The following is a 24,067-nucleotide window of genomic DNA, read 5'->3' as shown; positions in this document are numbered from 1 at the left end:
CATGGCAATTTCAAACCCCTGGCGAATACAATTTTTCACCACTTAGTGTATGACCCCCTAAGTCCCTTATCGAAGATACGTGAATAGGTCCCATAATGCACTTACTTCATATTACAGTTATTAATTTACTCATGAACAGTACTTACATTGGTGCATTCATTGACCAATACATGACATCATCTGTAATCCATGGATTACTGGGCAAGCATCCAGACATGATTGGATCATGAGGAAGGTACTGCTCACTGAACTTTAGGAGCCTGCAAAAGAAATGAATAAGTGAAGGAACGAATTCATGAATAAGAGCAGATAAATTAGAATTATTTCAATAGATTAAACTGATTTACAATTGTTTTTTTGTTTTTTTTAGTGAAAAAAAATTCTTGGAGCCACTTATTTGGATTAACAAATTACAGTTTCTGATATATAAAGCAGCTAAAATGCATTGACTGAATTTAGAGTAGTAAAGTATTTTTAAACATTACCCACACAACACCCACCTTTGAAAAACAATTTGGTTTAACTACCCTCACATGTGCTAATTAAGTTTGTTGTACCAACCAGGTGACTTTCTAAATGTATATAAGTAAACTTACAACAGCCATTGCTGCTTGCAGCCTTTGCTCTTAAGCAGAAATGCTTTTAAGTAGAAATCTTTCAAGTAGTATGGAAGTTTAAAAAAGGAAGTTGGGACCATTGATCTGCTTCTCATCTCATCTCTTGTCTTTTCTCAGGTAAAAACATCTCAAATTGTCTGTGTGTCCTGCAATCCTCATACCCTGCTGTCTATTTAGCTCATTTTAGTTCAATTTAGGTAAAAACATCTCAAATTGTCTGTGTGTCCTGCAATCCTCATACCCTGCTGTCTATTTAGCTCATTTTAGTTCAATTTAGGTAAAAACATCTCAAATTGTCTGTATGGAAATCATCCCCCTATTGCCTTAATTTAATTCATCTTTCACACTTGTGCAAGACAACACCCACCTTTGAAAAACAATTTGGTTTAACTACCCTCACATGTGCTAATTAAGTTGTTGTACACTGGCGACACACTTTATTCGAGCTTGGCTAGTCCCACGAATTCGGGTATACCCGGGTGTATTGAGGTTTGTGACTGTTTTCTGCCCGAGTGCATTGAGTTATTTTCCAAGCAGGGATTGAAGCATTTTATTCCCGCTGGCTGCAATACTGCACAGTATATATATATATATATACTGCATTACAATTCATGAATTTATGCCATCTGGTAGACACGCGAAGCATTGCAGCCTATTAAATCCTAATCATTATCATTTAACAGATCAGCCGCCCATCAGCCAGGCATGAACCCAGGCTGGGAAGGCAAATGCAACGGGGCTTGTCAGAGGTGAGGAGCGGCGCATTCCAGGTATCTGCCAGGTACATACCGGGTATTTGCTCGAATAAAGTGTGTCGGTGCAGTACCAACCAGGTGACTTTCTAAATGTATATAAGTAAACTTACAACAGCCATTGCTGCTTGCAGCCTTTGCTCTTAAGCAGAAATGCTATTAAGTAGTATTAACTCTATTCATATTTCGCCATCTCTCCTTACTTCACCACTTCTCAGTTCACATGAACTCCTCTCTTACCTGCGCCCTCTGTCACCACACAGTTATGCCGCCTGCACTAAAACACACCCCTACAAATCATCCTCTCACATTCTCTTTCTGTCCATGCTTCTCCTCCTTGCTTCTGGGGATATCTCTCCCAATCCTGGTCCCTGCCTTATTTCTACTTGCTCTCGTCCTCGCCTTCCACATGAAACTTCTACTCCTTCTGGTGTCAACCCCTCTAACCTCATACCCACCCCCTGCCACCCTCCCTCCTCTCTCCCTTTCTCCTGTGCCCTTTGGAATGCTCGCTCCCTCTCTAACAAGTTCCTCTCTGTGCATGACTTTTTTCTCTCTCACTCCCTGTTTCTCTTTGCTATAACTGAGACCTGGCTCACTCAGTCTGACTCTGCTCTGGAAGCTGCCCTCTCCTATGGTGGCCTTTCCTTCTCCCACACTCCACGCCCTGGTGGCAGGGGTGGAGGCGTGGGGCTCCTGCTCTCCTCTCTCTGCCGTTACAGAACAGTTTCTATTCCCCCCTCTCTTGCTTTTCCCTCCTTCGAGGCTCACACCGTCCAGATCTTCTCTCCTCTCCCGGTCCATGTGGCGGTCATCTATCGCCCACCTTCCTCTACTCATCCCCCTTCTGCCTTTCTCTCTCACTTTGAATCCTGGCTCTCTTTCTTTCTCTCCTCAGACTCCCCTGCTCTTCTCCTTGGGGACTTCAACTGCCACATTGATGACCCCTCTCTCCCTTGGGCTTCCCGCTTTCTTTCTCTAACCTCTTCTTTTGGCCTTCAACAGTGGACTGCAGCCAGCACCCACAAGGATGGCCACTACTTAGACCTGGTTTTCACTAAAAACTTCTCTCTCTCCGACTTCTCCATTTCCCCTTTTCCTCTCTCCGACCATCACCTCATCTCATTTTCTCTCTCTCGCTTCTCTCCATCTCCATCTCCATCTCGCCCTCGTTTTTGCAGAAACCTGCGCTCTATTAACCTACCAGCTCTTGATTCCACTTTACGCTCCTCCCTCTCCTCTCTCAGTTCTGCTTCAGACCCTGACATCCTGGTCAGGAACTACAACTCTGCCTTATCTTCCTCTCTTGATCTTCATGCCCCACTTTCTCTGCCGTCCTCGCCCTTCTAACCCCAGACCCTGGCTAAACTCCCACACACGCATGCTGCGTTACTCCACTCGTTCCTCTGAACGCCTCTGGAGGAAATCTCATACGCTCGCAGACTTCATTCACTACAAATTTATGCTATCCTGTTTCAACTCTGCCCTCTTTCAGGCTAAACAAACCTACTTTTCATCACTAATCAACACACACAAGTCTAACCCACGCCGTCTCTTTTCTGTCATTGACTCTCTACTCAGACCACCCTCAGCTGCCTCCTCTTCTTCCTCCATCTCACCTCAGGACTTTGCTGACTTTTTTAAGAAAAAGGTGGAGTCCATACGGCAGAACATCCCATCTGTTGCCTCCTCCCATCCCACAATGCTTCCCAACTCTCCTCCTGTCTTTCTTGACTCTTTTTCTGCTTTCTGGGAGGAGGATGTATCACTGCTGATCTTCTTTTCTCCCTCTACCACTTGCCCTCTTGATCCCATTCCCTCCCATCTCCTAAAACCTCTTGCTCCTTCTATAATCCCTATGCTCACACAGATCTTTAACTCTTCCTTCTATTCTGGTACCTTTCCTTCATCCTTCAAGCATGCAACCGTTATACCATTACTCAAAAACAGCAAGCTTGACCCTACCTGTCCTTCTAACTATCGACCTGTCTCCCTCCTGCCTTTTGCCTCCAAACTCCTTGAACGTCTTGTATTCTCTCGATTGCTACACTTTCTCAACACCTATTCTGTACTAGACCCTCTACAATCTGGCTTCCGCACTGCTCACTCTACTGAAACAGCCCTCACTAAAATAACTGATGATCTCCACGCTGCCAAAGACAGAGGTCATTACACTCTGCTCATATTACTCGACCTCTCTGCAGCATTCGACACCGTGGACCACCCTCTTCTCCTTCACATTCTCCATACTCTTGGTATTCGGAACAAAGCTTTATCCTGGATCTCCTCTTACCTCTCCCATCGTACCTTCAGTGTCTCTTTTGCTAACACCTCCTCCTCCTCTATTGATCTCTCTGTGGGGGTACCCCAGGGCTCTGTCCTGGGACCCCTTCTCTTTTCTCTCTACACACTCTCTCTAGGTGACCTAATCACATCTTTTGGGTTTAAATATCACCTCTATGCTGACGACACACAAATTTACCTTTCAACCCCTGACCTTACACCTGCTATACAGACCAAAGTTTCTGAATGCCTCTCTGGAATATCATCCTGGATGGCCATCCGCCGACTGAAACTTAACATGGCAAAAATAGAGCTCCTTATACTACCTCCCAAACCTGGCCCTACTACATCCTTCCACATTGCTATTGGAAATACGATCATTCACCCAGTAGCCCAAGCACGCTGCCTAGGGGTCACACTTGATTCCTCTCTCTCATTCTCCTCTCATATTCAAAACGTTTCTAAAACTTGTCGCTTTTTCCTCCGCAATATCACAAAGATACGCCCTTTCCTCTGTTACTCAACTGCTAAAACTCTGACTCAGGCCCTCATTCTCTCACGTCTCGATTACTGCAACCTCCTGCTGTCCGGCCTTCCTACCTCTCACCTGTCTCCCCTACAATCTATCCTAAACACTGCTGCCAGAATCACTCTACTCTTTCCTAAATCTGTCTCAGCGTCTCCCCTGCTGAAATCCCTCTCCTGGCTTCCGATTAAATCGCGTATCTCACACTCAATTCTACTGCTCACTTTTAAAGCTTTACATTCTTCTGCCCCTCATTACATCTCAGCCCTAATTTCTCGATTTGCACCATCACGACTCTTGCGTTCTTCTCAAGGAAGTCTTCTTACTACCCCCTTTGTATCTAAAGCTCTCTCCCGCCTTAAACCTTTCTCACTTTCTGCCCCACACCTCTGGAATGCCCTTCCCCTCAATACCCGACTAGCCCCCTCGCTATCCACCTTTAAGACCCACCTTAAGACACATCTGCTTAAAGAAGCATATGAGTAGCACTGGATAATCATGGACACATGACACAAAGCTTGGCCCCCTGCAGACGCACTTACTAGTATTCCCTCCTACTGTCTCTGTACGTTCTCCCTACCTACCAATTAGATTGTAAGCTCCTCGGAGCAGGGACTCCTTCCTTGTTACTTTTACAGTATGTCTGAAGCACTTATTCCCATGATCTGTTATTTATATTTGTTATTTATATGACATGTATTACTACTGTGAAGCGCTATGTACATTTTATGGCGCTATACAAATAAAGACATACATACATACATACATACATTAGGGCATGGATTAATCTAAACAAGATAACAACGTGTTTATCAACTGAATTTCACTATAGATTGATATGTACAATTACATTTTCACTACATCCTTTTCCTTGGTGATAATTAAGTCATAACAGGCTATTTACTGTATTATCTCAGTATCTGAGACTGAGAAGGCTTTATCATGAAATTTAAATTTTAATGATTAACCTGCATTTGATATCTAGGTCTTCAAGGTAATTTGTAATGCAAAGTTTGCATGGTTTGCGATCTCTTGTGAAAGTTGCACTCATCTCTATTTGTTAGAACATTAACACATTTTTAATTGTACAGTAGGTTATAAAACATTTTTTTTGACTAAAACAATAATTGTACATACTACTCGTGCTGTAGCTTAAAATGTATGTTTTATTTGTTAAGCCCAATAATGAAAAACAATACTCAATTAACTGCCCCATAGCTTAGAACAGTTTTACTCCATGCATGCATACTGTATTACAGTACATGTTTCTATATTCCAGCACTAACTTGATCACTAAAAGGCTACAGTACAGTATATGACCCTGTATGTTAGCATCTGCATCTCAATGTTTCAGCTTTAGACATTAGACAACCCCTGTATAACAAGACTAGATGCCTCACCCCTCCAAACAGATTGATGACTTCATCCGTGTTCTTCCCATGGCTTTTTTCAAATTCTCCAGCTAATTGCAGGTTAAAAAAAACAGAGATAAATGGGAATTTTAATTTACTTAAGTTTCCTGTCTGCTTTAATTGATAACATCTGTATATTAAACCAGTACTTTACCAGTTATAAAGCTGGGGGACTTTGATAAATTGCCTCCCAAAAAAGTAATGTGAAGTGAGTAGAAGAGGTTACCATGTTAGCCAAAAGAAAAATGTATATTATCGTGGGATTCAAGTGATGTATAAAAGGATAGCTTTCACATAAGTATGTGAATCTAGAGATTTTCCTCAACAGGATATATAGATATATAGTATATGACTGCGGAGATATACATCCCACTACATAATATCTAAAACCTAAAGTAGGAGTCCTGACCAGTTCTCCAGCGTTCATTTGATTTTTGTTCTTGCTTTTGATTTTTTTTCTTTTGTTTATGTACTTTAACTTGTATTCCTTGGGCTGTAATATGTCTACATGGGCACACAGATTTCATAACCATAAAGCATTTATTGTGCCATAGAGTACACAATGTTTTGGGATCAAGAGAAAAAAAAGGGGGAAACCCCCAAGCTGATGCTGCAAAATACTGCAATGTCCTGTATCATATAATAAAAATGTCAGGAACCAGTGTGCATAAATAATAAGCAGTTTCAAGTGTCCCGTGAATGTTAGCTGATGGTGTGTATGAAGCCGGCGTAGCCACCACCTCACTTGTACTCCGTCGGGGTAGCCCTCAAGCCGACTCGATGGTCCACTCCCCCGAATGAACGGGGCTCAGAAGGAGTTAACCATCTTCACTCGGACTGCGGGGACGGTCACCCGATATACAAGAGACCAGCTGATGGTAGTAGAGACCTGTGTACACAGAGCCTCCCGCATCTTACCGGGTGCCTTCCGATCCTCCTGCGATGTTACTGCCGAGACCTGTAGAGGGGGTGGTGGCTGATGGGGAACTGGCAGGCGATCCACACCTCCGCAATGGTTGTCTCCGTCCGCTGTTTACTTCTCCCGGTGTACAGGTAAGTGGCTGGAGCGCCGACCCCACACTGGCTTGAAACCGGATCCACTAGGCAGCTCTGGAGAGAATCCTCAAGCTGGAACAGCTGCTCTGCGTCTGCATGTACCGGATAAGCATGCTACTATACCTATGAGTAGTACAAGGTAGATAGTGGTAGAAGGTAGATCACTGCCAAAATGGAGCAAAGAGCTGGGGCAAAAATAACTATTTATTAGGCATATAAGCCAAAAAGACAGACACACAGATTAAAACTCTGACGCGTTTCCCGCCGGAAGAGTCTTTTGATAAAGCGCCTCCACGGCGGGAAACGCGTCAGAGTTTTAATCTGTGTGTCTGTCTTTTTGGTTTATATGCCTAATAAATAGTTATTTTTGCTCCAGCCCTTTGCTCCTTTTTGGCAGTGCTCTACCTTCTACCCCTATCTACCTTACACAACATTTTGGCCTGCTGGCCTTTCTCAAGTGAAGTGGAATTGGTAAGTGAACAGGCAAACAAATATTAAATAGTCTCAAAATCCAAACATCCATGTGCAGCTGCTTTGTTACTAATCTTTTTAATTAGGTTCCTCTGTGTCCAACCACTTACCACTTACTGTACCACAAGTTGCCAAAATGTTGTGTACTCTAAGGCACAATAAATACTTTATGATTAAGAAATCTGTGTGCCCTTGTCAATTCATAACTTTGGATTCATTGGATGCAACACAGGTCTTCCCTGGGATTAAGGAGCACCGGTATAAGTATCACTAATTTTGTATTCTTGTTTTAGTGTGCAGCAAACATCACATATTTTTATATGTCTACATGGGACATTTCCATGAAACTGCATTTGTATTGCTTCAGCAGAGTGATATAATCATACCACACAACAGCTGATGTCTATTGGCGCGCTTACAATCTGTGATAGCAAAAGGAGGGTAGTGGAACCAGGATTTCTTAGGTAAGTGATTGATATATTTAAAGTCTATCTTTGCACTTTGTTATTGCCACTACCATCATATACTTATGTATGCATTGGATCACCTTTTGGTTTCAATAAATTCTTATAAATTAAATCAGTTGTGCCTTTCTCAGCTTTATTCGCATGGATTTAAATGCCCAGCAGAATAACTCAACAGAGAGCACCAGCAATAACTTTCTAATATACACATTTAAGAAGGAGTATACAGGGCCGCCTATCTCTTTGACTTGGTACATAGACCACCATGAGTTTTAGCTACTGATGCAGCGGCCGTTATTCGAACACATCACGGCGCCGATTTTGAGTTCTCTGCTGTTCCCCACGCAGCATGAACGCGCCCAATCGCCCGCGCTTATCGCGGACGTTTTGTTTGAATTTCATGGATTCTGTTTCTTCATTTGCAATAAAATGGATGAATTGTAATGTGTACAGTACTGTGCTACTGTGTCAATTTCATTTTTTAAAAGCCAGAACACTAAAATTCATTTTTCTTCACTCGCCGCGCTCGCATCTAAGTGCGGGGAGGCTTGAATTCATCCCGCGGTTTCAAATCGGGATTCCGATGTACATGACGCGTGAAGTTTTCGAATAACGGCCGCTGTATCAGTAGATCTTGGATTGTTTCCAGATGAGGTTACCGGCTGCCAACAGCTAGTGCTGTAGCACAGGATATGGTCAATGAAAGAGTTTCAATCCATTGTCAGACAATCGGTTTGTCATTTTAGTAGGGAAGAGAATAACAATAAAAAAACAAATGGGCCAACACAGAAGTTTAATTAGTGCAATAATTTCCTGGATAGGGAGAAGGAGCGGCTCAGTGAGTAACGACACTGACTGGCACTGAATTTGAAGCAGGGGAACCTGGTTCAATTCTCGGTGTCGGCTCCTTGTGATATTGGGCAAGTCACTTTATCTCTTTGTCACTTTGCCTGTGCCTCAGGAACCAAAAAATATAGATTGTAAGCTCCACGGGGCAGGGACCTGTGCCTGCAAAATGTCCCTGTAAAGTGCTACATAAAAGCTAGCAGCGCTATACAAGAACATGCTTTTATTATTAATATTATTATTATTAATATGATTACAACTGTTTAGTAAAGCTGGCACTTGACCCATGCTGTTATAAACCTAAATATTCAGAAATAACATGGGGATACCATACATTGAAATAAATAATGCGTTGAATTAACAATACAGATTTTGGACCATATTTACTAAGCGGTGCTATACTATAAGACACCTCCAGGTACAGGAAGTGAATGGGACATATGATATCTTTTGGCACCATAATTGGTCTCATGGCATAGTAGTGTTCAGAAAATAAGGCCCACTATGCTTTGAAAAGTACATTACAAGTATTACAATTTTCAATTACTTACCTCCCTTCTGTAATAATCAATGCTCTTCCCCTACAAACAAATATAAAACTCGTAAATATCATAGTTCCTTTAAAGTTTCTACATAATACAAAAGAATCATCATTACTCAGCTAAAGCTATCAGACTTCCTGTGGTGTTAATCCCTTCTGCTGGGGGATGCCGCAGCTTTTCTCAGCAATGTGGACAGTAAGTCGGACTACATCTGTACCTACAAAAAATTGCAAAGTGGCTGAACCCTTTTAGTCTAGAAATCGTTTTCTTTAAATGTTCTATTTGTCCAGAAAGAAATATCACATATTCTTTAAATATTTGCAATGTTTACTCATTGTACAGTAATTTGTTACTAAACTATTATTGGACTTAAATTACTAACACAATCTATTGTGCAACTATTTAGCCCATATACCAAAAGAAGATCAAGTCAAAGCAGCAGTTTATTGTACCATGTTGTTTCTAGTAAATAAAAGAAGTTAATATAATTAAATCTATGTACAGGCATACCCCGCTTTAAGGACACTCACTCGCGAGTAAGTACACATCGCTCAATAGGCAAATGGCAGCTCACGCATGCGCCTGTCAGCACGTCCTGAACAGCAATACCCTGTACCGAAGCTGTCCGCAAGCGGGGAGACTATAGAGCTTGTTACACATGTCTTATTTACATCAGTTATGCACGTATATGACGATTGCAGTACTGTAAATGCATCGATAAGTGGGGAAAAGGTAGTGCTTCACTTTAAGTACATTTTCACTTTACATACATGCCCCGGTCCCATTGCGTACGTTAATGCGGGGTATGCCTGTTTGTATGTATGTATGTATGTCTTTATTTGTATAGCGCCATAAAATGTACATAGCGCTTCACAGTAGTAATACATGTCATATAAATAACAAATATAAATAACAGATCATGGGAATAAGTGCTTCAGACATACTGTAAAAGTAACATTAAGGAAGGAGTCCCTGCTCCGAGGAGCTTACAATCTAATTGGTAGGTAGGGAGAACGTACAGAGACAGTAGGAGGGAATACTAGTAAGTGCGTCTGCAGGGGGCCAAGCTTTGTGTCATGTGTCCATGATTATCCAGTGCTACTCATATGCTTCTTTAAGCAGATGTGTCTTAAGGTGGGTCTTAAAGGTGGATAGCGAGGGGGCTAGTCGGGTATTGAGGGGAAGGGCATTCCAGAGGTGTGGGGCAGAAAGTGAGAAAGGTTTAAGGCGGGAGAGAGCTTTAGATACAAAGGGGGTAGTAAGAAGACTTCCTTGAGAAGAACGCAAGAGTCGTGATGGTGCATAGCGAGAAATTAGGGCTGAGATGTAATGAGGGGCAGAAGAATGTAAAGCTTTAAAAGTGAGCAGTAGAATTGAGTGTGAGATACGCGATTTAATCGGAAGCCAGGAGAGGGATTTCAGCAGGGGAGACGCTGAGACAGATTTAGGAAAGAGTAGAGTGATTCTGGCAGCAGTGTTTAGGATAGATTGTAGGGGAGACAGGTGAGAGGTAGGAAGGCCGGACAGCAGGAGGTTGCAGTAATCGAGACTTGAGAGAATGAGGGCCTGAGTCAGAGTTTTAGCAGTTGAGTAACAGAGGAAAGGGCGTATCTTTGTGATATTGCGGAGGAAAAAGCGACAAGTTTTAGAAACGTTTTAGAAACGTTTTGAATATGAGAGGAGAATGAGAGAGAGGAATCAAGTGTGACCCCTAGGCAGCGTGCTTGGGCTACTGGGTGAATGATCGTATTTCCAATAGCAATGTGGAAGGATGTAGTAGGGCCAGGTTTGGGAGGTAGTATAAGGAGCTCTATTTTTGCCATGTTAAGTTTCAGTCGGCGGATGGCCATCCAGGATGATATTCCAGAGAGGCATTCAGAAACTTTGGTCTGTATAGCAGGTGTAAGGTCAGGGGTTGAAAGGTAAATTTGTGTGTCGTCAGCATAGAGGTGATATTTAAACCCAAAAGATGTGATTAGGTCACCTAGAGAGAGTGTGTAGAGAGAAAAGAGAAGGGGTCCCAGGACAGAGCCCTGGGGTACCCCCACAGAGAGATCAATAGAGGAGGAGGAGGTGTTAGCAAAAGAGACACTGAAGGTACGATGGGAGAGGTAAGAGGAGATCCAGGATAAAGCTTTGTTCCGAATACCAAGAGTATGGAGAATGTGAAGGAGAAGAGGGTGGTCTACGGTGTCGAATGCTGCAGAGAGGTCGAGTAATATGAGCAGAGTGTAATGACCTCTGTCTTTGGCAGCGTGGAGGTCGTCAGTTATTTTAGTGAGGGCTGTTTCAGTAGAGTGAGCAGTGCGGAAGCCAGATTGTAGAGGGTCTAGTACAGAATAGGTGTTGAGAAAGTGTAGCAATCGAGAGAATACAAGACGTTCAAGGAGTTTGGAGGCAAAAGGCAGGAGGGAGACAGGTCGATAGTTAGAAGGACAGGTAGGGTCAAGCTTGCTGTTTTTGAGTAATGGTATAACGGTTGCATGCTTGAAGGATGAAGGAAAGGTACCAGAGTAGAGGGAAGAGATAAAGATCGGTGTGAGCTTAGGGATTATAGAAGGAGCAAGAGGTTTTAGGAGATGGGAGGGAATGGGATCAAGAGGGCAAGTGGTAGAGGGAAAAGAGGAGATCAGCAGTGATACATTCTCTTCCCAGAAAGCAGAAAAAGAGTCAAGAAAGACAGGAGGAGAGTTGGGAAGCATTGTGGGTTATGAGGAGGCAACAGATGGGATGTTCTGCCGTCTTTCGCATTTCCTTATTAATACATGATTTTTCAGAATTCTTTGAAAGCCAAGAAGAATTACTCACTAATTTTAATATATATATATTTTTTGTCAACTTCAATTTTAATGGTGTTTCTTATACATACATTATGCCACAAACCGTTGTGATGTACACCAACTTTTTTTCTTTTTAACAAAAAATACAATATTCATACATGAATGCCACGCTGTTCACCCAGAGCATGCCGCACTCCCAGCCAGGCGCATGCCCGGCTGACGCGCGGTTGATGTGTTAATTGATAGTGGTTCAGGATTTACTAGGCTGCAATGCTTCGCGTGTCCACCAGATGGCATAAAATCATGAATTGTAATGCAGTATATGCAGTATATATATATATATATATATACATGTAGAGGTATCAGTACCGTGTTAGCCGAGCTTCAATAATCAAAAAATAAATAGATGATACCGTTCTGTGGCTAACGAAATGATTTTATTTGTGCGAGCTTTCGAGATACACTGATCTCTTCTTCCGGCGATGTTACAATGAATGAAGCAAAAAGTATACTTAAAAACAGTGTCTCTTGGAATGTTATCTGTGCTGTTCCTTCCCCCGGTGTGGATGTGTTTTATGGCTAGTGGTGTCAAAAGGTTACTGATAAAAAGTGAAGAAAGAGTGTGTATGTGTATCAGTGTGAATAAAAATGAGTGGAGAGCCCACAGTATATACAGTGCTTTACACAAGGTGTGTGTGGAGTGGGAGTGGATATAAATGGTGAGGGTGGGTGTGGAAATGTGAGAGTTTGTAGAACAACTAAAAGTGTGTGTGGATACTTAGTGGTCCCTATTGGTGTATAGGGATGGAAAAACAAGGAGTATTAGTATGTGTGAGAGACAGCTGTGTGTGTATACATATAGCACAGTATGTACAGACATGGCCTTTAGCGCTCATGGGACGAGAGTTCACTACTGTCAGTAATGACTCATAAAATTTCAATCTGTTTAGGCCACTGCTAAGTGTCCCGAACAGTTGCATAAATTTGTATTCATGCAACCGTCTCTCTTTCGGGGTTTTAAGATTACCTTTGAGTATGGCAACCCTCAGATCGTTCATCTTATGGCAAGCCCTAAACAACCAAGGCATGGAAGTTTAACACACACAATAGGGGGAGGGGGTCTTACACAGTTTACAGTCAAGGCAGGGAGGTTTAACACACAGATTAAAAATATATATTTAATGTATTTATTGTTTATTCTGCCTTAACCCTTCATTGCCTTAGCGGCTATCAGCTATGGTAATGAAGCAGCATTTCTGTATTTTTAATAATATTGTGCAGGAGCAGGGGTTCCCCTGAGCATTAATTTCTGGCTCAGGGAACCCCCTGCTCACTGTACAATATTATTAAAAATACAGAAATGCTGCTTCATTACCATAGCACATAGCCGCAAAGGTAAAGAACGATTCTTTATTGATATGTGTGTTTTATTCCTACTGTACATGTGCAGAGGGTCTCCGGAGCAGAAACGTTTTGGTTTTAGGTCTGGGGACCCCCTGCACCCCGAGATACAGGCCCCTTTAGGGGGTGCCATCCCTCTGCTTGGTTTACAGGCCGCGGTCACGTGATCGAGACTTTAAAATGCAGAGGGATACCGGCACCTCATAAAGGGGGCTGTATCTCGGGGAGCAGGGGGTCCCCGGACCTGAAACCAACACGGTTCAGCTCCGGAGACCCCCTGCACATCTACACTATGAATAAAAATGTATTTTAAATGTATTTATTTATATTCATTTATTTATTTATTTATTTAGATTTATTTATTTATTTTTTGGGCGGCTGCTGTGTGTGAGTTTTTTTTATTGTGGGTAGTGGGGGTGGGTGAAGGGGGTATTAGCTCCAACGGTGGTTGTTTAGGGCTTGCTGGGGGGTAGCGGTAGGTTTTAACGTGAAGGGGTTAAGTGCACCCAAAACCCCCCCGCAAGTCCTAATCTCACACTAAGGGCCAAATACCCCCTTCACCCACCCCCGCTACCAACAATAAAGCGGGCACGGTGGGTTAACCCCATTCATTGCCTTAGCGGCTATCAGCTATGGTAATGAAGCAGCATTTCTGTATTTTTAATAATATTGTGCAGGAGCAGGGGCTCCACTGAGCATTAATTTCTGGCTCAGGGAACCCCCTGCTCACTGTACAATATTATTAAAATACAGAAATGCTGCTTCGTTACCATAGCACATAGCCGCTAAGGTAAGGAACGAGTGTTTATTTATATATGTCTTTTATTTATACTGTACATGTGCAGAGGGTCTCCGGAGCAGAAACAGTTTGGTTTTAGGTCCGGTTACCCCCTGCTTCCCGAGATACAGGCCCTTTTAAGGGGTGCCGGTATCCCTCTGCTTTGTTTACATGCCGCGGTCACGTGATCGGGACCTTTAAATGCAGAGGGATACCGGCACCTCATAAAGGGGGCTGTATATCGGGAAGTAGGGGGTCCCCGGACCTGAAACCAACGCGGTTCAGCTTCGGAGACCCCCTGCACATCTACACTATGAATAAAAATGTATTTTAAATAATTTTTAATGTGCCGATGTTTGCGCAGAGAGAGCGGCGGTTCTCTCTCTGCTGCAAACACATCTCGCCCCCGCCGGCCTATATTATCATTGATGTGCATATATAGTACTGTATGTGTACAGTACTGTATGTTAGGCGTTATAGGGGTTGTTGTTATACAGCATATACTGTATATATACAGTATATACTGCATTACAATTCATGAATTTCTCGGCTTCAAAACCAACAGCTCGCAAACGCCCCCATGTGTTTTTACACGGCATTGCAGTATTGCAGCCAGCAGGAATAAAATGCTTAAATCACGGGCACGAAATAACGCAATACACCCCGGGAGAAAACAACATTAAACCGCACATCACCGGGATATTCCGAAATTCGCGGAGCTAGCCAAGTAAGAATAAAGTTGGTCGGTACTGTACAACATTGGACGTGACTTACAAAACCGGGACCACTTTTTTGCAGGACCACAGCATGTGTTGCAAAGCCGCCACCTCCCGCACTGCTTTGGGCAGAGCGGGGAGTAGCCCCTGACAAATTTAGCTAATCTTGATGGGGTGTAATACCATCGCATAAGGACTTTATATGTTCTACTTTATTAATGTGGTGCATATTTAACTTTTTGCTGCTGTCTGTAGGATCCGATCCCATTCTTCGTCCTCTAAAGTCTCTCCTAAGTCAGATTCCCACTTTCAGATGTAACTAAGGGCCTCATGCAGTAAGCGCCGAAAATGTGAAATCGGCTAGCTTACCGATTAGCCATGTTGTTGGCGATTTTCCCTCTCCGTATGCAGTAAGTGCCGAATCCCTTCAGAATCAAGCCGAAAACCATTCCGCCCACTCTCACGATGATTTGCTGATCACACACAGGTGTATCGGCGTGCATGGCGGACTGCTGTTAGGTTCGCCAATCAAACTTCTATCTGAATCAGGCGAAGCAAGCATGTTTTGGATAGCACGCCATATTTAAAGGCAACGTGTACTGTTAATCATTCTCTGTGTTGTTGGGAGTGAGAGAGAGTGAGACGCACAGAGCTGGGCGATTTAATATTTGCATATTGACTGAGAGACTTGTTGTGTATTGTGAGTGCTTTGTCCTTTGTTGTTTTGTTTACATCTTTGTCTTGTTTTGTATGTGGAAGTGTTTCATGTGATTGGCTGTAAATTTGTTTTTTGTGAGTGCTAGAGGTATGCCCGCAAAGCGTGGGAAGAGTGATGCTGGTGTGAGTGGTAGTGCTTCTCATGCGAGTACGCGTCGGAGTGAACGTACTGTTCAGGGGAGTGATGTTGCTAGGAGTGTGAGTGCTGTTGCTGGGAGTGCGAGTGCTGTTGCTGGGAGTGCAAGTGCTGTTGATGCGAGTGTGAGTGCTGCTGGTGGCTCAGTTGCTGATGGGGTGTCTGGTGGTGGCGTGCTTGCTGGTTGCCAGCTTTTGGAGTCTCTTCCATTGGAAGGAGAGTCCAGTCAGCACCAGCCAAGCTCTGAGCCTAAACGTGCTCGGAAGAAACGTGTGGAGCATCCACGTAATCCGCGCTTCAATGACCAGGAAAATATAGCTCTTGTCACTGGGATTCTGGTGCACTATGACAGTCTGTATGGCCATTTAGTAGGTAAGTGTACCTTTCCATTCATTCTTCAAATACATGTGATCCTAGGTCATGTGAATTTTGTTAATATGCAAATATGGGTCCATAATATCTATCAATGTTAATTATTGTGGAAACACATCTTTTTATCATGCGTTACAACGACAAGAAAACTCAGGCGTTCAATTTGCGCTAACTGCATACAACTGCATACAATATTAATGCAAGCTTCCTTACATGTCTAGGTTTAGAAGTGAATGCTCATGTGCTTCACATATTACACCTAAACCAGCATGTTTGGTATCTCTTGGAACAGCTAGCAGTGTAGGAAACTGGTGGTTGTATTATTATGAATTAACGTCATATATTTTGTATGTATTTCAAGTGCGGACAAGTTCATCAAGCAAAAAAGAAATGTGGGACAAAATAATATTTGGTGTGAATGCGTGTGGGAATCGTGTCAGGGACAAGAATAATTGTCGCAAGAGATTTGACGATATTAGGGCTAAATTAAAAAAGAAAATACTGCACCGACACACTTTATTCGAGCAAATACCCGGTATGTACCTGGCAGATACCTGGAATGCGCCACTCCTAACCTCTGACAAGCCCCGTTGCATTTGCCTTCCCAGCCTGGGTTCATGCCTGGCTGATGGGCGGCTGATCTGTTAAATGATAATGATTAGGATTTAATAGGCTGCAATGCTTCGCGTGTCTACCAGATGGCATAAATTCATGAATTGTAATGCAGTTTATATATATATACTGTGCAGTATTGCAGCCAGCGGGAATAAAATGCTTCAATCCCTGCTTGGAAAATAACTCAATGTACTCGGGCAGAAAACAGTCACAAACCTCAATACACCCGGGTATACCCGAATTCGTGGGACTAGCCAAGCTCGAATAAAGTGTGTCGCCAGTGTACAAGACCAACGCTTGCATGCTTCTGGCACTGGAGGTGGCCCGCCAGCACAATGTCTCATCTTAACTCCATTGGAGGAGCTGCTCCGTCGTCGTGGAGGTTTTGCCCGGTGACAGGGACATCGGAATTTATTCCTCACAATTTCCACCAGATGAGAAATGTTACTGTACTAGGCGTGTCGTTGCTTACAGTTATTATACACATTTCTGAATGCTATTTATACTTTCTTCCCAATATAAGCATACCTACATCTATATATGTATATATGTCTGTGTCTCTATATATATATATATCAAAATATACATATATGTTGTAGTCCTACTAAAAGCAGTAAATAATATACCACGTGGCATTGCATGCTCATTTGCATGTCATTTCCCACAATCCTTTGCTGCAGTGGAAGCAATTTATGGTGGGCGAAGATGGGGAACAACAGGGTAGCACACATGTGTAAGACATGCTAATGAGAAAATATTACTAGGTACTGGTGCAGAACATACATATATATAATATTAATGTGTATTTTATTTATTTAACTCCTACAAACACGACATTACTGCCTCTTCAAATCATGCATCAAATATATTGCATGCAACGGCCAACAAACATCACTTGCACTAACAAATGTGTTTTGGTTTATTAAAAGGTCCTTTTTTTCTTCATGTCATATACAGACAGCATAATGAGGCACACGTAGCATATGTTATGTCATTGTGTTCATAGCTTGCACACTTCAGACTACTATTTTGCTCATCTACCATTGTGTTAAACCAGCTGCAATTAATATGTCATCACAGCATACACGTCAACACAGGGGGTGGGGTTCAGCACACAGCCAAATAACAGGGTCATGTTACGGTCAACTTTGTTGACACCATTTTCACCTGCTTGAAGTAATTGAAAGGTCTGGGTGATTACTGTTTTTGGGGGAGGGACTACCATTTTTACAACCTGACTAGCAAAACAGAAGGTAATCACAGTCATTTGAAAGGTTAACTCTAGGTACTAATTCACCCAACAAACCATTAGGTATGAAACCGTACGTCACACATTCGTTCACTCAGATCTATAGTTCAACTGATATCAACACCACATTATCACACACGTAGCATCTGTGAGCGACACACTGCATGTGTTGTGTTGTTGAGTGGCAGCCACATTCAGGCGTGCAACAGCTTCTATTAATGTTCCACACATATCCTCTAACAAAAACTATTACTTTTCCAATATGACCTTCTTAATGATAAGCATTGTGAAAGTTCATCTCATGATAGTTATGTACATTATTATTGTGATATGACTACACAACATATGCAGTGTATGTCCAATATTAATAATATTATCCTAACGCATTACAGCATAAACATACAGTAGTATGTTGTACAGTAGCGACATCTTTTATTGCACTGAATGCCGCCGGCAAGCCGGGATCTACCCCAGCTGCCGCCAGTAACAACCGCGCGCCGCCGCGTTTCCCCCACGCACCCCCCCTCCACTTCGCGCGCAATTTTCCTCCCTTCCCGACCCCGTACCCGGCTCCTGCTCTGCCCCTCTGCTTCCCCGCACCCCCGCTTACCTTAATTTGATCTCCAGGGGTGTCGGGGAAGCCTGCGGAAGCCGGGGAAGACGGGGAAGCCGGGCGCGCATGTTACTGTGACGTCACAGTGCGCCGCCACGCGCCGCGGCTACCCGCTTCCCAGACGCATGCAGCCGGCGGCTTTTACTCGAATAAAAGCTGCCGCTGCTGTATGTTACTGAACTCAAAAGTCCTAAGTACATTGGCATGTACATTGATATTACAACTATTTATGTTCACTTTGCCACACACATTTTCAGTTCAGGAACTGATGCTGTTAGTTAGCCATAAATACTCAACATACAGTAACTCTATGTTCAATATTTACACATGTCAATTAACAACTGATGTTATTGTTGTATATAGTTGCTCCTGGAGGACATGTGTCACCTGAGATGGAAATAGTGTCTTCACCTGGGTCATGCAGCTCATCGCACCTGGAAATAGAGTGTATGAGCTGCAGGCCATATAATATGTTCACTTCTATATGTTATGTTGTCATGTTCATTATTTATTTTGCACATGTTATTTAAATAGGATTACTTACTGTCAGTGAAAATGAAGTTTTTTAAGAGACCATGTATTGTGTTTGTGATGTTAAGTATCATGCAGGAGTTGTGAGTTTTGAACAACTTTTCATTCATTCTTGTTTCACACTGAGTCCAAACAGAATTCGTAAGTCAAGGTAAATTTTAATGTGACGTTATAAAACGTATGGAAACATGTTAGGTGTTAGTTATCACAGTGTATAATTACATAGTAAAACAGCTGAGATTAACATGGCATTTCATTATGTGTACATTTATTTTTAGCAGATGATGATGATGATGATGATGATGATGATGATGATGATGATGATGATGATGATGCCGCCAAAGACACAGAAATGCATTCAAGTGACCATAAAGAGGTTGCCATTCAAAGAGTTACACAGGCAATTCCTCCAGCAAGTAACACATACGCTGCAATAGTAGCGTCTGAAGAAAAAAATGTTGAAGCAGAAAATCGTCGCCATTCAGATCTGATGTCACTGCACGAAAGGATGATATCACTGCAGGAAGAATCGATATCAGTATTGTCACATCTCCACAGAGTCTTCATTCAAGTGCCTAAACAAATGCAAAAAATAAACACCACATTAGAAGCAGTAGTTGTTCAGCTAACCCAAGCTAATCACTTGAGAATGACTACAGCAGCACATCAATTCAGCTTACACCATGAGAGGAAGGATCTTTACATGCTGCTACTTTTTCACCCCATGCATCTGATCTTCATTCCCCAGGTCGGGATGTTACCGGTAAAGTAGCTGAAAGTTCTGTGCATGTTCCTGTCAACATCCTACCGCTGCCATCTGTAGAAAATCTGGAGCTGACACCTACAAAGGAGGCACCAAAAAGAAAAATGCACAAGCAGTTACTACTGACCAGTTTTTGGACACAAAAAACAAAACAAACATGAAACGGAGCAAGCATCAGTTGTGCACTGTGTACCAACTTGTTCACAAGTGTCACTGGCCACAAGTCCTGCCCGTGAACAGTCACTGGCCACAAGCCCTGCCCGTGAACAGTCACTGGCCACAAGCCCTGCCCGTGAACAGTCACTGGCCACAAGCCCTGCCCATGAACAGTCACTGGCCACAAGCCCTGCCCCTGAAGTGCCACTGACCACTCAAACTGGCTCTGTTGTGCTTAAAGTTGTAGCCAAACGGAAATGAAAAATCCAAGAGACAACAAGCAGGCCTGTGACTCGGTCTCAAAAGGAAAAAAATGAATAAATGTTATAATTAAGTAAATCTGTATCTGGCCTTGTTTTGTTGACTTGAGATTATCTAATGAATATTGTATGTATGATGAAGACCTGTTGTTTCCAAACATTCAAGTATGTTGTTGTACACGTGAAGGTTTGGAAATGTTAACAGTCCTAATGAATGAATTATGTAATTAATATGTATGTATTAACCATCTGTTCAGTAATGGTCCAACATTACCCAGTTGCTATGTTTTGAGAAGCTGCCATTCACTTAGCTGCAAAACATTGTATTTGGGTGTGTTTGATAGGTATTTTAGGTAGTCATTGCATGTTAATATTATTCACATGCAACTTAAATCAAACATCTATTTAACTGCTAACATCTTAATTGTCCGTGTAGAGCAGGATTAACCTTAATAGAGGTATATTAGTATTCTATCTGGTAGTGTTAGGACTTGCGAACTGGTGTCTGCCTTGACGTGGCTCACAAGCTTACAACGCTTTGGCCAAAGGGTTAAACTAAATGGCCCTATTTCAAGAGAATATATAAGTATTTTACTGTGTATTTCTGTCATGTTGGATGTAGCATTGGGTTTCTCTGTCGTCTGTTGTATAAATATGCCACGCTCAATAGCACTCCATTTTGACACATATACATATATATATTTTGTGGGGGCTCAGGGGTTTCCAAAAAGAGCTTGCTGGGGTTCTGTGTTTTGTTAAATCAAACATCTATTTAACTGCTAACATCTTAATTGTCCGTGTAGAGCAGGATTAAGTGTAAAATATTACTTAACATCACCTTGCTTGAACCTTCTTAATGTTGGCCTTTCATCATGTATGAGTACTGGTTTGAAGAACATATCTGTGAATGTTTAGTAATATATACAGAGGCGGCACGTTTTATTCGAGTGCGGCTAGTTCCGCAAGCCGGGAGATGTCCCGGCTTGCTAGCCGCATCCCCTCGGCGTGCCGCGCGTCACTGATGCGCGGTCACGCGTCATCGGCTGCCTGCGCCCCCTGCACGCGTGCCCAGGGCTCCCCGTGGGGGACGGCGGTGGGGGGTTCCGGGGGACCCGGCGGACACGGAGAGGGGAGGGGGAAGCCCCGATCGGAGGGCGCTCCTCCGAGGGCTTCGGCGCGTGCCCGGGACACCCCGGTGCGCGCCCTGTTACTGTCGCGGCCGAGACTGGGCAAATGCTCAAATAAACTTGGCCGCGACAGTATGTAGTATGTATGGATATATGTACACACAGACAGTGTATAAATATATATCTATATATATATTTAAATAATATATATATATATATATATATATATATATATATATATATATATATATATATATATACCACTGTCATTAAGGTTATGGTGGGTAAAAAAAGTGACAAAAACCCTCCACAGTAAAGCATAAAGCAACTGTAAATATTACTGTATGTTCATTTGCATGTCTTAGACAGGTCTGCAACCCTGTCTTTCCCCATTGTCACCCAGCATACAGCGCTTCCACTGCAGCAAGGGATTCTGGGAAATGACATGCAAATGAGCACTCAGTGCCACCTTTTGTCTCAAGCTCGTATTACACAAGCCAATCCTCAAGCCACTGCATGCTGTTTTAAACACAGCTTTTAAACAGAGGCTGGGATGAGATCATCTATATATATATATATATAACACACAAAAAAGTTGCTCAACGCATAATATATATGGTTAACTCAAGCCCTTAACTTTATACTGACTATTAGGGTAAAATAAAATATAAACCCCAAATGAAATCAGCTTAAAGAAAATATAAAGAAGGAAACCTGATGGTGCTAGGGGATAATGAAAAATATGAAACACACAATTGAAAAGGACAAAGACAATCCCCTTAGTAGCACTCTAAATTACACCATAAACAATCTACAAAAAAAGATTAAGCTTAAAGAACCAAATGCTCTGCCGAGTCAGAAAAATGAACAAGATTTTATTGAAAATACAGCAAGACACACTAACTTAAAAACATAAACATACTAATGACAGCCAAAAAAATTTTTATATATAGAAAAAGACTACTAATCAAGGAATGCTATGTGTGAAACAAAAAAGCTAGAATGTGTCTAAATCAAAATAAATTAATAAATATGTAATGACACCAGAAAAGCTTAATGTAACAAAAAAGTATAAAGACAATACAAAAATGTATGTATCCCTGCTGGCATAAATGCCTGATTGCAAGATGTAAAATGTAAATCACGGCATTGGGAAAAGTATGTAATCAATAGCCCAGTATATAGCCAGGGAAAATAATATATCGCCAAGGGAAAAGGAGGAAAAAACACATAGGGAAAAAAGATATAAAAAAATAATCATACCCTGAACAGCAATTCCCAAAAATATAAACAATGAATACTGATGCAGCAAGAAAATATAACTGTAATAGACATATGAGCAAACAGAATCATTAAGTATGGAAAACACCGCAGTGCAAAGCACTGCAAGGACAGATAATGCCAAAACAGCAAGGAGAGGTAATACTCAGCTGCAGCTTAATTGCGTGAGGCATGTGTCCATATAGTTGGAGTGGATGTATTCCAGTGCTTGCTCATAGCGAAATAGGAAAAGTCCATAATGCTGCAGCAGGTCCTTTTAGAGTCAAACCGAATAAAGATCACATAAAGGCTGTCTAGTAGTGAACACTCAACGCGTTTCACCCGTCGGTGGGCTTCTTCCCGGAGTGGTAAAACTCAAGTGAAGGCATGCTAGTTTTTATAGGAGTAAAAGTAATCAGTTGCAGCACTGCTCAAAGTTCCCCGGCCAATTGGAGATTCAGGCTTGGATTAGTTGCGTAACGCGCACCAGTGCAGGCAATGATATAATTACTTCAGGCAACAACAGTATCAGCCGGTATGCTTGCTATGGTGCGCATGCGCATCACCACCTTCTAATCTACAGCCGAGATCCCAGCCGCCAAACATATGAATATACAAACGTGATACACAAAATTACAGATAGTAGGCAAAGGAAATCCCTTAAGAATTACTTATGCAAATGCATATATGTTAATCATCTGCACCGCTACTCATCACAGTCTCAGTGATGCCTATAGTGTCATAATACCAGCGTTAGCTATGATTAAAGTTTTTAAAGACATATGCTAACTAAAACAGCCATAGCATAATACAATAACAGTGCATCTGGATGAAGGGAGTCCCCATCACTGTTGTGACTCTGAAGCAGAAGTTGTGCTGGATCAGATGCCATTGAATGATGTATTAAGTGATGTCATCAGGCCATCACATCAGGGACTGGAGCAGTTATGGATATCAATTCATATATTTATGTACTGACGAGAGAGACATACATGTTAGAGAGGTAGAGCTATAGTATACAGAGTACTAATATTTAGTAAAATATACTGGACACCTAACAAGCTCCTATTGAACCCCCAAAATAACCACAACATATATATAAGCATATGAATGTCACAGAGGAGTGCTACTGAGCATGGCAATATATATTTATAACCAGAGACAGCACATAAAACACAGACAAAGCTCAGTTTTAGCACATCCAGTGAAAATCATACACGGTACAGTGCCTAAATATATATGTATAAATATCTAATAAGTAAATGGTCTTTTAGTTTGACATTTTTGGCCAAAATTGTTGTAAGCCCCTGAGCCAACGTCACGGCAGACCACAATTCAGGGGTCCCTAACGCTAATATAAATTCTTAATAACCTGTGTAATAACACGAAGAATGATTTATAGTAAATCTGTCAATATTAGTTGCAAAGTTCTAAGTCTGATTGAAGCCTTTATTAACCTGTACATTACCAGGAAAGGCACACTGTATTAGAGATGTCACAACCATCCTGCAAGCAAACAAGTTCCCCTGTGTGGAAGATGCTATGGAGTGAGCCCTTAACCATTTAAATGTGGGAGGGGGTGAGCTTAAATTAAGTAGGAGGTTGCCAACCTCCAATCAGCCAG

At 42.2% G+C, this 24,067-nt stretch overlaps 1 protein-coding gene across 1 annotated transcript in view; it reads right to left on the bottom strand.

Annotated features, from left to right (window-relative positions):
- RGS11 (regulator of G protein signaling 11) overlaps positions 1 to 24,067 on the bottom strand; it is a 786,758-nt gene that overhangs the window by 238,047 nt on the left and 524,644 nt on the right. The window contains exons 10-12 of the mRNA XM_075565212.1: positions 8,979 to 9,008; positions 5,579 to 5,640; positions 147 to 260 (exon numbers count right to left, since the gene is read on the bottom strand). Of these exons, the coding sequence (XP_075421327.1) occupies positions 147 to 260; positions 5,579 to 5,640; positions 8,979 to 9,008 (206 nt within the window). The remainder of the gene's footprint in view (positions 1 to 146; positions 261 to 5,578; positions 5,641 to 8,978; positions 9,009 to 24,067) is intronic.

Source organism: Ascaphus truei, chromosome 11 (assembly GCF_040206685.1).
Source record: "Ascaphus truei isolate aAscTru1 chromosome 11, aAscTru1.hap1, whole genome shotgun sequence".
Lineage (NCBI taxonomy): Eukaryota > Metazoa > Chordata > Amphibia > Anura > Ascaphidae > Ascaphus > Ascaphus truei.
The sequence above is the reverse complement of the archived record's forward strand: the minus strand, read 5'-3'. Positions and strand labels throughout refer to the sequence as shown.